The following is a 16,713-nucleotide window of genomic DNA, read 5'->3' on the forward strand; positions in this document are numbered from 1 at the left end:
TTTTAGGTGCATTACAATTTATTATTAAAATCTGTTCTTTTATGCTACATATTCATAATCAAGTTATATGCCAATGTAAAGCAATAAACGTATTCTTGATTTTCAATTTTTTACTACTGTTTTCTTTCATCTCTATCCAGCTATCAGTTTAGTTCTGAGGTAATGAAGAAACTGGACCAACTCTTAAAACAAAAGTATAAACTCCTTTCAACTGATAAAGTGTGGAATACTCTTGCATTTTCGCCTATCCCAATGGACATGCAATTTTTATGGCAAATTTTCATTTCTCAACAGAACATGACTTTCTATATAAACACTTGCACTCCATTAGTGTAGTTGCTAATGATGTCTGTCCTCTTTGTCTGTCAGATGAAACCATGGACTTTTTTCATTTGACAACTTGCATTGCACTTGATTTTTTTCCTTTTAATTCCAACAACTTTACCAATGCTAAATTTTATTGGGCTGCCAGAAATCTCATGGCAGATATGGCTACAGACTGATGTAGAAGGAGGGGATACTGTTTTCTCTACTTTAAGATTTTATTTTAAATCATATACTGTTTTAATATATTTGCCCTGACTACGTAACAAAGTAAAAGACATATAAATTGGTCATCACACAGATATTGCTACTTAAGTTGAGATAAAAAATGAGCATATAGTGGCATGTTAATTCCATGAAACCAGCAGTCTGCTAATGGTTATAGGCATTAGCAAAAGTGAAACAAATTTATTCTCAATTTTAAAATGAACATTCTTTTTTTAACATTGTTACTTGCATCTTCTTTAAAATTAAGAAAACGATGATTCTAGGATTTTCTAAGATATTCATACTTTTAAATGCAATTTTTTCACTTAAACAATGCATAATGACTGTCAAAACAGTAATTAAGTGTTAAAACAAATATGTGATAATTTGATTAATAGCTTTTCCACTAACAAAAGAGTTTCCATTGCATATTGCACATAAATAACTAACTACTTTGGCTTAGCAAGCAAATAATTTATTACATGATTTAATGACATAGATCATTAAATCTCTTTCGGATGGCGATTCAAATTCTTTAGCCAAAGGCAAAACTGATAATGAAAAAACAAAGTTGTTCAGAAAGTCCATATATACCCATACATAGTGCATATATAACATATTTAGTCTTCTAACTTCTTGCTTTCATCATTCACTTGCAGTATGTGTGCCAAATTTTAGGCATTTTGTCAATGGCTTTGAATGTCTTCTGCAGAATTACAGAAAACATATTAAAAAGTTCCAATAAATGATGGGAAAATTCTTATCCATTTTTATATCTTCTGCATCCTTCAAATTCTTCTCCTTTTAAATTTGATAAATGCATACAAGCTGCACAAATTTGTTTAACTAAATCATAAATTGGCTTGTACTTGATGGCTTTCAAAAGAATTATAAAAGTTTTTTTAATAATAATTAAAAGAACTAAATGTAGAATTTTCTTCAATATCCAAATCATTCCTAAATACCTATTTTTTTATGTCACTTTCCAAATTGATCTCATTAAAAACAGTTCATATTAATAGCAATTTAATTTTTTTTTCTTTCTTCATGTTCATTTTAGGTAAAATGATGCAAAATATGATGAATGCAACAAATGAATTTTAGAATATATGCAAAAAGTATTTAGATATTAAAAACTATTTAGATCTTTCACACAGTTAACTTCTTAGGTGCTAAAATATACAATGCAAACATACAAATATTTCAGGATACAAGTTTCATTTGACTACTATACTGATTTTAAAAATAAGCTTCACTATATTTGCAAGCCGACCTTATTTTGAACAAGACCAGTCAATCGTATTTCAAAATAAATAAATAAATTCTTTACTTATTTCTTTATCTTCATCTTATTTGCATTCATATTTAATTTTATTTCTACTCTATTCTTCAACAGATGTGCCTTGCTTCAAAGCAAGCAAGAGCTTGGAAATATACTCATTCTTCATAAATATTTCAGCAATTTCTAGTATAGCATTTCCATGTTATTTTCACATTGAAGATTTGAAATTTACAAATTAAAAAATTTTCTTGATAGTACATATATATGTTAGTTCAATATTTTTCTTGGAATTACTTCTGTAAAAAAATATACATTTCTAGAAATAAGAATCTGGCACTGACTTTACTTTCATGTTGGAGATTTTCTATATCAATGAAATTCGGTAACAAGAACTAATGATACTAACTATACAAATCAATTTGCTGCATATATTCCACACTTTGTCTCAGCTAAATTAACAATTTAAATCCAAACACAAAATGTACAAATATAAATACATATACGCTATCAGCATAAACTAAGTATATATATTCAGATCATGATTATAGATCCAGGAAAAAGAAATATATAGTTTTCATTAATTAAGCAAATGTGTTTTAATGTTTCTAAAATATTTTTGTAAAACAACTCATTCTTTATTTAACATCAGTTATGTCAAATTAAGGCACTTTTCTCCCTTTTGTATTTCACAAATTTGAATTTTATTCTTCCTTCATAATACTTACATAAGTATCACAAAATTTGTAAAAAATGACTTTGAGCACAAGATTCTGTACATCCTGGACATTTTTTTCCAGTGAATCTTAGAACTGAAAATATCACAGGCAAAAATATTTTATTCAGTTTTGAAGATCAATGCTCTAAGTAACTGTTTTTTGATTACAAACCTTGCTACAATAGAAGAAAATTCAGTTTTATTTCACACGCAGAAAAATTTCTAAGCATGAAGAATTATATCTTGAAATGGTTGGTTAGTTATTAAAAGCCCATTCAGGTCCTTGATGTGACACGAACTACATTAAACTAACATAAAGTCTTTTATCATACATTCTGCCTACAAAAGTTTCATGTACACACTAACTTTTTTTTTTTTTTTTTTTTTTTTTTTTGCTAGCGCATTCACATTACTTAAAAAATGAAAAATTTTATTTGGAATAAATCTAATTCATACCCTTAATACTGCAGATACACAATCCTTTAATTTGAGGGAAAGACTAATGTAAAATTTTTAAAGACTTTATGAAATGATAAATGATCTGAAATCATAACTAAAATAGAGAGATTTTTTTGCACATTTCCAATATTCCAATAGAAGTTTACCATAATGTTATGCATAATATTATACCATAACTTAATGAAATTTATTATTTTTCAAATTATGCCAAACACTCAAATTTATAAATACTTTTGACTGAAGTTTATAATTCATATTTTGACTTTTTTGCACTCAAATCTATGATCTTCTTATGGATATCATCAACTTTTGCATTAATCAAAAGAAAAAAATAAATAATAAAGCCAAAAAAAGGAATGAATAAGGTAATGAAGTATGCATGAAGCAGGTTAACTTTTATCTGCTGGTGAAAATATTAAATTTCATTCTTGATCTCTTAAAAATACTGTAAGTCTATTACCTGTTTCAGAAAAATATATAATGAGCTATGACACTACTTTAGATGAATTTCTTCTCTGGTTATAAAAATATTTTTTAATATCAAATCAAGAACAAATTAACATTAATCACTATTCAGCCTTCAGTTTGCAATTGCTTTATATTTTCACAAAAGGTCAGTTGATTTATATTTGACATCTTTTAGCTGAAGATAATATATAGTACATATATAAATTCAAAATTATCATTTCAGACTTTCTTGAATATTGCAATATAGCTCATTAATTGCAAGGAAATATTTAGTTAAATTAATAACCACATTCTCAAAATGTTTTCTTCCCCTTCACGTTTAATCATGGATGTCCATCTCTTTAGGAACTTTCTCCAAAAAATAGTTCCAAAAAATTGTGACAAAAGTTGCATTTATAAAGTTTGAGAAAAATATAAGCATTATATGAGACTTTTGAATCTACAAATGCATACTTATATCTGATAAAAATTATGTTTCCTTTTTAATCTAAAAGATATTAGATAAAAATATGATCAGAATATTTTTAATGTGAATACCAAGTTTATTTTTTGAATATCATAGCATTTGTATTTAGTTTAACAGACATGGCAATGACTCTAAAGAATATAATTAAGATGTTCACCTGAAATTTTTGTTCTTATTTTAATTTTTGTATACTTTATATAGGAAAAAATAGCTGATATGACATATGCTTTCAAAAAAAGATGCCAGGAACAAAGATTGTTCACAACACAATAAAAAATTTTCTTTATTTAAAATATACTTCCCACCCCCTGGTCACACATCACACTTGCAAGTAAGTTTGGTATCAACTGAGAATTGGGCAATGAATGTCCTCAACTGCAAATGATATTTTTAGGCATCTTGAAATTAATGAAATGCCCTTAACTGCAAATGATATTTTTAGACATCTTCATAGCCCTCTGACAAAATGGCAATCAGCATTCATCATATATTTTTTGCTCTTTATATGGCGACAGCTCCCAAATGTTGCTGTAAATATGAAACTCCTATGATTTAAATTTCAGAGGCTATTATTTTTGGAACATCATCTGTAATTTGTTTGTGACTTTAATGTAAATAAATCACAGAAAATAAAATTCATTCAAATAATTCTTTTGAAATTTAACATTGCATACATTCACTGATTCATTCACTTTTGGTTTTATCAGTAGTAGCAACAGGTTCAGAATGCCACAGGCAGCCTGTGGATTTCAGATATCTTCCATAAAAAGTATTTAAAAAAATTTCAACAAGATGATATTTATATTGCATAACAAGCTAGTATTTATGGAAAATAATGTTTAAATTCTATACGGCCCTTTCTTGGAATTACCTTGACGTAAATTTACTTCATAGCTTCTTATTGGAAAGGGGGAGAAAATAATGCTGAAAATTTCTATAATGCATCACATATTCACTAATTCATGAAACATCAGTAACAAGCATTAAGCTTTCACTGCTATATTCTGATAAATTATCAATTTGGTATTCATAAAATTCTCCTCAGAGCCTGGCACTTTGTATATTTTTATAAAATCTTACAATACCATGATTACAATTTTTATTTTTTTTAAAATTAATGCTGAAATATTTTCACTGAAGTCACACCTTAAAAACACTTTCAGATATAACTGTTTTCGATTTGTGAAGAAATTTCTGTTCAGGAAAAACAATACAATAATACTCATTTGCACAGCACTAAAGCTTTCATTTAGGATAAATTATAGAGTGGTTGTCATCTACAAAATATTAGAACTTTCATTTACTTTCCTAGGTATAAAGTATATAGCATATCAATGTAACAAAGTAAGCCATTTAAAAACCATATGGATATTTCAATAAAAAAAATCTTTTTTAAATAATTTTTAATGTGTTTTAATTAACCACTGATCTGAATAATAAAAAGATACTGAATGCTATAATCAAGCATCTTTGTCCCCCCCCCAAAAAAAATTCCTATTTATACACAATTATCTGCATCAAAAATATAACCCAATGATGGTGATAAAATTCCATAACAGCATATTCAATTATTTACATATTTCCTTGAATTTTATTAAATGATATTCAACTTAATAATATCTTGATACTTTTAAAAATCTTCTTTAAAAAAAGTATGAAAACAAATAACCAAGCTTATTCAACTAAAATACTTAGGTGAATTCATCAAAGTATCTAGTAGCATTATGGAACATGATATAGCAGATAATTTTGAATCTCTTCTACAGCCAAATCATAATATTAAACATTATAAAACCATTTTAGAAATGATAAGCAAGTTTGAGTAAGAATTATAGGATCAACAACATGGACTTTTCTTCTTGGCTTTATAACTTTGAAATTTTTGTGAAGTCCTGGTGAGTTCAACAACTTTGTAACAGTTGATCAATAATATTTAAGAGCTTTTCCTTCCATAATAGAAATAATAAAAAGGGAAAGAAAATAAAGAAAGAAATGGTTTCTTAAACAACTAGTAGTTTAGCAACACATAGATTACCGAGGTCTACATGTCTCACACAGCAAGAATAGCAGCTTATTAACAATTATAAATTTTGAATTAAAAAAAACCAGGAAAAAAAAAAAAAGACTTGTTTAACAGTGCAGAAAAATAAAATTTACTTTCAAGATAAAAGTAATGGATAAATAAGAATAATCTCTCTAACAGCTGACAAGCCAAATACTTTAAAGGAAAAATATATACATATATATTATTCAAAGATCTCACCACACTTATCTCCAGATCAAGTAAGAAAAAACAGATCAGCATAAACCTAACTGAAATGTCCCATTTTGTAAGTATTATTTTGTTTTTTATACAGGAAAAAATTCTAATAGCAGTTCAGATATAACTAAAATGAACTTTTAACAGCTGCAACTCTATTCATAAGAACTTGCTCTCTTTAGCATTCACTTTGCAGAATTACCATCTCCACAGCTTATTTGGAAAAATATGAATATGCCAGACTTATAATAAAAGTCATTCACAATATTATCACTCAAATGCAAGTTGGGATCCATTATAGCTTCAATTCACAAACCTGCTGTATTTTCAAAATACTTTTGGTAAAAAATTTCCCTCTTTGTTAGAATATTTTCAGAAAGAAAAATCATTCAATACAAGCAATTTATCCCAAATACTTTTTCTAGTATTCAACTGTAATTAGATTCTGTTGTATTTTCTAGCTTTATGACAAGATTCAGATACCTCCACTTCAAACTTATTTCCTGTGATTCACTGTTCCTTCTTGTCCCTGACTGGCTCAGTATGACATTTTCTGAAAAATTAAATACTGGAATTATACAATCCTTCTAAGATTTGATCTTCAAAACACACTTCTTATTAAAAATCGATCCAGATGGATGACTTGCATAGCTGCTATTCTCATTCTGGACTTGACATATTTATTCAGGTATCTGCACTATACCAAGCCTAACAAAACAGAAAACATTTTTCATTTTTGATGTTTTACCTTGTATTTATAACTACTCATTCTTTTTTGTTGTTCACTGTATTTCTTAAGTTAAACAAATGTAAAATTTGTAAAATGCTTTATCGCAGTAATACACATAACAAAATTCCACAATTAGATTCACAAAATTATGCCATCATTAATTAAACCTATTTGTGGAATAAAAATAAAATATCTTGAATTTGTCCCCAGGAAAACAAGCATTGCCCAATTTCCAATTAAACTTCTATGCTTCTTTTGTAAAGCTAGAAATTTCCTGGTGATAAATAATTGTCAATTTCCATTAACAGGTCCCAAACAAACCCTGTTATTTGTTTCCCATAAATGCAATTGCAAATAACAAAATTGTTGCAGATGTATTTTCAAGATGATGATGATATTAGCAGATCATCATTTAACAATGAACAAAATTGATATGTATAATTCATAACTTTGTAGCTTGTGGTATTCAGATCGTTGTTCTGAAGATTCTGACCATAATTAGAAAGATGATACCTGTCCATGGGTATGGGAGAACCTTGGTTGCTGCGTCGAGTTATTGATCTATGAGGTGATGATGCAATGGAACGAAGTCGTGGAGAATGTGAACCCTTCCTTACTGGCACAGCATGGCTCCTTTTCATTGGAGGTGAACTCAACATAGACCTTTATTGAAAAATATAAAGAACATGATGCAATGTATGTCATGAAGTCAACTCAATAAACAAAAAAGATACCTAATTCTAATAACAAACAGTACATGACACTCTTTTTATCAAATTAATCCTTTGATGTGCGCAATATTATTTTTATAATTTTTTTAAACTAAAAACTCTAGAAATTGAATATTATGATCCTAGAGACAAATAACATATGAATTAAAAAAATCTACTCTTGCCCATTGTTCTGTGGATGGTGGTCACACTGTGAAACGACCGCACATCTAGGACTTTGAAACTTACTGAGGTAGAAGGGGAAAAAACTTACCTTTCTCCGTGGTTTCCAATAAATGACGAAATTTACCAATTTAAAAAAAATGTATGTAAGAATTGCATTATTTATATTTTTTACATTATTTTACAAAGCACATTGTCAGAAAAATTAAAAAATAAACATTTAGGTAATTTTTCTATAGCAGTGAAAATATTAGTTCCTACATAATAAGGATGTTTGGCTAAATGGATTTAAAAAAAAAAAAAAAAAAAAAAAAAAAAAAACAGTGGCCTTTTTTTTAAATTTCAAATAAAAATTTTTTTTGTGACACTCTTCAAAGCATGTTTTATCTTTTTTGGTACATGCATAGACCCACATTGCACGTTTCGCACATGTATCTTGTTCTATGAGGTTTCTTCCTTGTGCTACAAAATGTAAACTGCCTGGATCTAAATTTCACTGGTATATGTCCAGTGTTGTTTAGTTTCTTTTCATCGGGAACATAAAATTTACACATTATGCGTTTACACATGCGCAGAAAGTTTGTAGCTTTGAGGTCCGGATTAATGACTTTTGACTGTAGTTGAAAATACTTTAGCACTGATTTTCTGAGTGTGAGATATTAAATTTTGGAAACTTACTTTGGATAATGATTTGTAAAACCCTAACTTTGATATATTTAGAAACAAGTGCTTCAGATGATAATTAGATTATAACACAATTAATTCAAGCTACAAATCTGACCTCACTGCTTCATAATGTACGTTGAAAGGCATGGTAAAAATATCCAATTACCTTTGAATGGCACTGAAATCTTGAAATCAGCATTCAAACTCCAAATGCAATTTTTTAAAGCCATCTTCATAGTTCTTAAGCTTATCTCCATTTATTAAGGGTATTGATTTTAATCTTGGGAAATGAGACAAGTCGTTCTTAGCTAGCTACCAAGCAGACAGATTAAATTTTAGTTTAAAAGCTTTGAGATGGGCCCAGATATTGTCTATAAATTGATTTTTCCCTTGCATCTTACCATTCAAGTTGCTCATATGACAAAGAAGATCTGTGAAAAATGCAAAGTCCGAAAGCCATTCTGTGTCTTCTAACATTTTGCACTCCATAAAACACCGTTTCTCATGGATGAATGACACAATGTCGTCTTTCAACTGCCAAACTGACTCGAAAACACATCCTGCACCTTATTTTGTGTAATACAGAGTATTCATATTGCACGGACTGAAAAAAATCTTGAAATTGCCTGTGAGTAAGCCCATGAGATCGAATAGAATTTACAAGCTTCACGACTGCATCAAGCATGGGTTTCATATTCAATGCAGATTTACACAGAGCATCTTGATGTAAAACACAATGCAAAAAACAACAATGTTTTCAGGATAGTTTTGATTAAAGCTTCCAAGAAATACAGATTTTTTTCCTACTATATTTGGTGCTTAATCAGTCGTAATATTGCATTTATTTGTTATAGGCACTTTCAAAGTTAAAAGCCCTTCCTGAAATTCCTGAAAAATATCACATCCCGTTTAAAGAACGCATGCATGCAAGTTCCTCGGTAATTTCCAAGTTCTTATCAACACCTTTTATAAATAATACTAATTGAGCAGTAAGTATCATTTATATCAGTGCTTTCATCCATAGCTATGGAGCAAAATTTAAACTGGCCAATCTTTGACTCTAATTGTAATGTCATATTTTTACCAATGTCTTTGATTCTAGAATTCACTGTTTTTCGAGATAAGCTTGCAGTTTCAAAATTATTTTTTCTTGTCTGGACATAAAACATCACAAACTTGGAGCATGCATTGTTTAACAAACTCCCCATCACTGAGAGCTTTATTATTTTTTACAATATTGTATGCTACAATGTAACTTGCATATGTAGCTGCTTCCTGGATACTGTTTACTTCTTGAAAAAATTTTGTCAGCCTGGTAGTTTTTTACAAAGGCTTTCTGCATTTTGTTTTCTTTCATATTCGGCATTGCTTCATAATTGGAATTTATATGATTAGATGTGAAATGTTATATTGTTTGAAGACTGTTACAACTTCATTGCAGATAAGACACACTGGTTTATCTTTTACAACTGTAAAAAATATTTCCAGGTCCATTTATCATTAAAAGCATGGCACTCTGAATTAACTCAATGTTTTTAGTACCCATTTTAAGGTTGAAATATTTTATGAATAACCTAAACCAGCACTAGCTATGCTATACTTTTAATAATTTTACCACAATGATGCTATATGTCCGCAATCTTTCCATATACAATCAATAATATTAGAACTCGCGCTAAAAGAAAAAGCTGCTGGCTGTATCTTAAAATGTGCAGTCTGCCACATGCGAGGTCTAATTCACCGATATTGGTTTCCTACATGTCTGCTTCCCGAGAAAGAAAGAAAACGCTTGTTCGCACCAATCTACAGCTATAACTAACAAAGAACTTCCGCTTTTAATACTTTACCGATTGAAACCTGTCTATGCTTGCTATTTCCGCCGATTTATGTTTGTAGAACAAAAATAGAGAAAGTAAAAAGATTATTTGTCCTTTGAAAAAAAGGAAGAAAAAAATAATATTTAAAGAAAGTAGAAAAGTAGTTCTTTTAATTTGTCTCGAACCGGCAAATTAAAATTCTATCCATGGGCGGGACAGAACCTTCCGACGGGCTGTAGTTCGCCCATCCCTGCTCTAGAGGATTGTGACACAATGCTCTAGTGGGGCAGTGGTCGCACCCTGAAACCACAAAGCAAATTGCCCTACATATAGAAGGTTTATATATATATATATATATATATATATATATATATATACAGTTTAATTATTGCAATTTTTTATTGTTTATGATAGAAATCATGATGTGCGATAAATAACTTTTAAAATTTAAAGTTGTTTATATTAATAAAAAGAAATTATTTTGCCTCATTGAAAACAAATTTTAAAAGGCATCCGATTTGAAGTACTAAGAAATAAAACATGTATGATTCTGCAGTCATTTTGTATTATTTAGAGGTAATAGACCAATAATCAATTGATTTTCACTCAAAAATGTTGGAAAGAAGAGGAAAAAAAAATTCAAAAATTGGTGGTTTCCCGGTGCGACCACCGTGCGTCAAAGAGTTAAAATTATCAAGGCATTATTATTGCAAAAGATGTGAAATGTGAAAACATATTTTAATTTAGAAGTCAAACAGCAATAATAAAAATGAAATAATGAAAAAATATGTTTTATGTGCAAACGTGTCAATGAAAAAATATGTTTCACGTGCAAAACGTGTTACTGCAGCACTTAGTATAAGTGTATAAAGTATACCCTAAGTTTATGATAGTTATTTTAAGTTTGTCACACTTTCCTATCTCTTCTAATTTGAGCTTACAATTCCTTACCAAAATGAGTTTTTAGAATCGTGTTAAATGCAAATGCGACGGAATAGTATTTAAGTTCTACTGACTTAGAGAATTAGATTTCCTGAATAGCACACATTTACCTTTTGGCTACATATCTCTACGCAGTTACTACGTTCGGCTGCATTAAGTGCGTTTACATAGCTTCATTAGCTAATTTAATATTATGGACCAACTCGTTTAGAAACTCTGTTAGCATCAGCTAAATATCTTTAGTTAGTCATTAGTTAAGTTCTTATCTCTTAGATTTTTGAGTTTAAGCCCAAGTGGAGGCTTTGTTGTACATCCTGAGAAAGGGATCATCTGTCAACTTTATTTTCAGCAATAAAGGGTGATTAACCTTTCTTGAGTTTGATGTTTCTGTTCTTGAACTTAAGCGATTATTTCTTTAGTAGAGTAGAAATAGCAAATATTCCAAAACAATGGATCAAGACTGTCATTGTGAAGCAAGGAGTTTGCGCAGAGAGAATGTAAGCAGGAACTGCCTGAAATAAAATTAACTTGAGAAAAAACAATTGGAGAGCATTACTTTTAAATTCCCCTTGTATATTTTATGCTATTCCAAAGGCCATTATCTGCTCTAAAAAAATGTACGATGGCAGAAATGGAGCTATTTGCAAATCTGTTTTTTATTCTGACAATAAACTTGCAGAGGACATTTTCAAATCGATTAAATTGATACATGTTTAATATAATTTAAGAAATCAAATTAGTAATTAGTAAAGAAAAGCGTCATTGCATGCTTTCTATTTCAAAATGCAATTGTATGTTGAAAACCCAACTTTGTTGACAGCAAGTTGCATTTATTAGGCCGAAGATCCGCAAAGTCGCGAGCCGCAGTTTGGCAATGTCTGCTATATATATATAAAAATAGCAGTCCCGAATGTGCATAATAATAAATAAATAGGAAACAAACCTGTTGTCCAGACGACTTTCTTGAATATTCAGATAGATTGTGATTATATTACTCGCGCTATTCGTTGAATTTCTGTCGGAAAGCTTATTTCTACTTCAATACATGTTTTATATAATTTCTAATAGTCACATTTTTGAACATAAATATTAACACATATATTCTTGAGAAAACAAAATTGAAGGAAGATGAATCTAATCATTACTAGTTCCGCACAATTTTAACCCCTTGGGTACATTTGACGTCTGACACACATCATTCACTTTTTTCTCCTAGGAGCGGATGACTTGTCTAATATGTCAAACCAAAAATTAAACTCTTGGGTACATTTGACGTCATTCACTTGTTTTCCCTAGGAGCGGATGACGTGCCTAAAACATTATTTGAGGTTAGGCACAATTCTGTTCATTTCATTGTAGCTTGTGTAAACGCAACGTATTAATTTTATTTAAAATCTATTTTCCCAATTAGCAACAATAGTTTTTTCCAGAACGATAATAATTTGAACTGTTATGTTTTTGAGCAGTAATGTTGACGGTAATGTTTCTGAATAAAGCAAGCATTTAACAATTAATGTTGACGGAATGTGTTTTTAATAAAGGGACTAATTAATTGCTAACATTTCAGAAGTGGGATAAACTAGAATTATTATCTAGATTTAACAACGTATTGCCTTAACGTACGCTAAGCCTAAACTGAATGCGGAAGCTCGCCAAAACTGAAAGTAGAAAGGTACGTGAATTTATAAACTGTTTATGTTATGTCTAAGTATTAAGTATTAAACGGAATGAACTTAAGTATAATTATTGTATTATTATTTGAAAATTGAAGTCTAAGATGGCTTATTTGGCAAGAGGCAAGAAATGTGACTTAAAAGAACTTGCTTTGGAACTTGATGTAGATGTCCCTTCTGATATTAAAATTGTAGGCTTAAGAGATATGATTTTGAATAGTAAGAATTATAATGAAGACTTTACTAAACAAATGCTAGATAGAATTATAAATGATCGTTTAGACAGGGAAAAGTTAAGAAATTTTAGAAGAAGATAAGCAAACAGCATTTGAAATAGAAATTATAGAAAAAGATAAGCAAAGAACATTTGAACTTGAAAAATTGAAAATAGAAGCAGAAATCAGAAGTAGTAATGTAAATGATTCTGTTCCTTCTAATGTTAGTAGAAGTAATATTTGTGATATGAGTAAATTAATGCATAAGTATGATTTGAATGAAGGTGATATAAGTTTTTATTTAGTTTTATTTGAGAGACAGGCACGACGTATTGGGTTAGAAGAACAAAACTGGGTTTCTCAGCTGTTGGGTCTATTGCCTTATGAAATAACTCAATTAATTGCCTGTGAATCAGAAGAAAAAGCTAACAACTATAAGCACGTTAAACAACTGCTACTGAAAAAATTTAAGTTAAGCCCTGAACAGTTTCGGCAAAAGTTCGTGTAATGCGTGGAAGGACTTCACGTTTGAATTAAAAAATTATTTTGAAGAGTGGATTGCTGGATTAAATGTAACAGATTTTGACTCTTTAAAACAACTTATTATTACTGACCAATTAAAGAAAAGGGTTCTCGCTGCTATCCGAGACCATTTCATTGATGATTGGTCTAAATTCATTAATCCTGAAGAGTTGGCTGAAAAACTAGATGAATATGAAAATATTCGGGCAGGGATAAAAGTACTTCAAGTAGAAAATAAAACTTTTAGGCATAATTCTAAGCCCAAATCTGGTTCTAAATTTTATGAAGGATCCTATAATCAGTATTCAAGACAAAGAAATGTTAATGATTCCATGCAGACAGATGGTAATTTCAAAGTGGGTTTTAAAAACAGTTTTGATAATAAATACAATCTGAGAGATAAATTTTATAAAACAGACGAAAGGAAAAAGGAATATAATTCTGACATCCGCAATGAAAAGGGTGAGCCGAAATGCTTCAATTGTAATGATTATGGACATATAGCGACGGATTGTCCTCCACTTAAAAAAGAAATTATTTGCAGGAAATGTAATGAAACTTTTAAAAGGTGTACGTCTAAGAATCCAGACTTGACAAATGTTAAAAATAATTTATCCGTGGATCAGAATTCAGGTGTTTCACCAGCTGTATATTTAAAGTATGCTCGCATCAATAATGGAGAAGAAATTACTGCAATCATAGATACGGGTTCTAGTTCGTGTTTATTGAAACAGTCTGCGGCTAAGAGACTGAATCTTATTATAAAACCTGATGTGGAGAAATTGTTTGGCTTTGGGAACCAGAATAAACCAGCCGCTAGAACATTGGGAAAAGTAACTGTTAAACTTGTAGTACGGTTAATTTCGTGAAAGTTAAAATTGATGAAATAAATAACGGTTATGTTTTAATAAGTGGATCGGAAGATGAGTTGGGCTCATTATTGGAAGTAATACAGGGAGAAACAGTGATACCAGTCACTAACTACAGCGACCGAAAACTAATTTTGAAAGAGAATCAATGTATCGGTAGAGCGGAATTAGCAGAATTAGTTGAACCAAGTTCAGATCAGAAAATTGAAAATTCAAGTCAAAAGGAAATACTGATAATAAATGAAATTAAGAAGTTTAAGAGACCGATTACTTTAGAAGAAATTAAAGTTAATAACAATATTACGTAAGAGAGAAAACAGGAAGTTTTACATTTGATAAATGAGTATCGAGATTGTTTTGCATTAAATATGGAGGAATTAGGGTGTACAAACTTAACAAAAATGGATATTAAAGAAATTGAAGGGAGTAGGCCTATTTGCATGAAGTGGTATAAATCTAATGCCGAAGAGCGTGCTTCTATAAAGAAGATAATAAATGAATGGAAGAAATATGGAATTGTTACTGAAACAAGATCTCCATATGCTAGTCCAGTTTTGCTCGTAAAGAAAAAAACAGGTGAATTGCGATTAGTGACAGATTATAGAAAGTTGAATTCGCAAACTGTTAAAGATAAATGTCCACTCCCTAGGATAGATGATCTTCTTGAATGTCTTAGTGAGTGTAAAGTTTTCACTACATTGGACTTAGCTCATGGATATTTGCAGATTCCTTTAACTGAAGAAGCGAAACTGAAAACAGCTTTCATCACTCCAGATGATACTAGTCAATTTGAACGTATGATCTTTGGGTTAGCTAATGCACCTGCAGAATTTCAGAGACTTATGAATCAAGTTTTAGGTCCATTGCTTAATAAAGAAGTATTGTGCTATTTGGACAACATATTAATTCCGGCTAAATCTTGGGAAAAATGATGGAAAAACTTAGGAAAGTGTTTGATAGATTGAGAGAAGCAATGCTGACATTGAAACTGATAAAATGCAAATTTGGAAAAGATGAAGTTGAGTATTTGGGATTTCTAATAAAATCAAATGTTATGCAACCTGGACCAAGAAAAGTACGAGCCATATTAAACTTTCCTAAACCAACCAATGAACATGAAGTTAAACAATTTTTAGGTCTTACAAGTTTCTTTAGAAGGTTTGTACCGAAATACGCAGAGAAAGTTGAGCCGCTAATGAGACTGACGAGGAAGGATGAAACATTTCGTTGGAACGAAGATCAACAAGAAGCATTCAGTACATTAAAGGATCATTTAACTAATGAACCAATACTAGCATTATATAATCCCGAAGCAGAGACTGAAGTGCACACAGACGCGAGCAACACAGGGCTGGCAGGAATGCTGTTGCAAAAAGGTGAAGATAGAAAGTGGCATTCAGTTTATTGTGTAAGTAAAGAAACAACAGAAACCGAAAAGAATTATCATTCAAGCAAATTAGAATTAATGACTACAGTTTGGACTTTGATACAACTTCGACAATTTTTAATTGGAATCCGATTTACGGTAATTACAGACTGTCAAGCTTTAGTTTATTTAAATGCGAAGAAAACTTCAAATCCTCAGATAGCAAGATGGAGTAATCTGATCCAGGAATACAATCTTGAAATAAAGCACAGACAAGGTGACAAGGTAAAAAAATGAATCACATAGATGCATTGAGCCGATCGCCAGTTGATCAACCAGAAGAAACTTTAGACTCTATAATTTAAAACAACTTGGAAGTTTGTTTAACGCTAACGATAGATGAACAAATTCTTATGATTCAGCATTCAGATCCAGAATTACGCAAATTAATAGACATTTTAAAGAAAAAGATAAATGATAGAACGAATGCAGAGAAATATGTAACTGAAAATTAAGTCTTGAAGAATAATCGATTGTTTCGTAAAGTAAAATATCAGGAAAAGGAGAAATTGTTATATGTCATACCTAAATCGATGAGAAAAGGTATTGTAGTAAAATTTCACGATCTTTTGGGACATTTTTTCAGCAGATAGAACTGTTGCCAAAATCAAGGAATCATACTGGTTTAAAGGAATGAAACGATATGTTATGCGTCACATTTCGATGTGTTTCGAATGCCTATTGGTAAGAAACAAGGAGTACTGCATCCAATTAAACCTGGTAGAAGACCTTTTGCAATTATACATATAGATCATTTAGGGCCATTCATAAAAAGTTCA

The 16,713-nt window shown here is 30.1% G+C and overlaps 1 protein-coding gene across 1 annotated transcript in view; it reads right to left on the reverse strand.

Annotated features, from left to right (window-relative positions):
• Positions 1-16,713, reverse strand: part of LOC118197333 (uncharacterized) — a 145,233-nt gene that overhangs the window by 101,417 nt on the left and 27,103 nt on the right. The window contains exon 3 of the mRNA XM_085823660.1: positions 7,425-7,574. Within this exon, the coding sequence (XP_085679786.1) occupies positions 7,425-7,574 (150 nt within the window). The remainder of the gene's footprint in view (positions 1-7,424; positions 7,575-16,713) is intronic.

This window comes from Stegodyphus dumicola, chromosome 9 (assembly GCF_044657685.1).
Source record: "Stegodyphus dumicola isolate Sdum_Otavi_A_Nest chromosome 9, ASM4465768v1".
NCBI lineage: Eukaryota > Metazoa > Arthropoda > Arachnida > Araneae > Eresidae > Stegodyphus > Stegodyphus dumicola.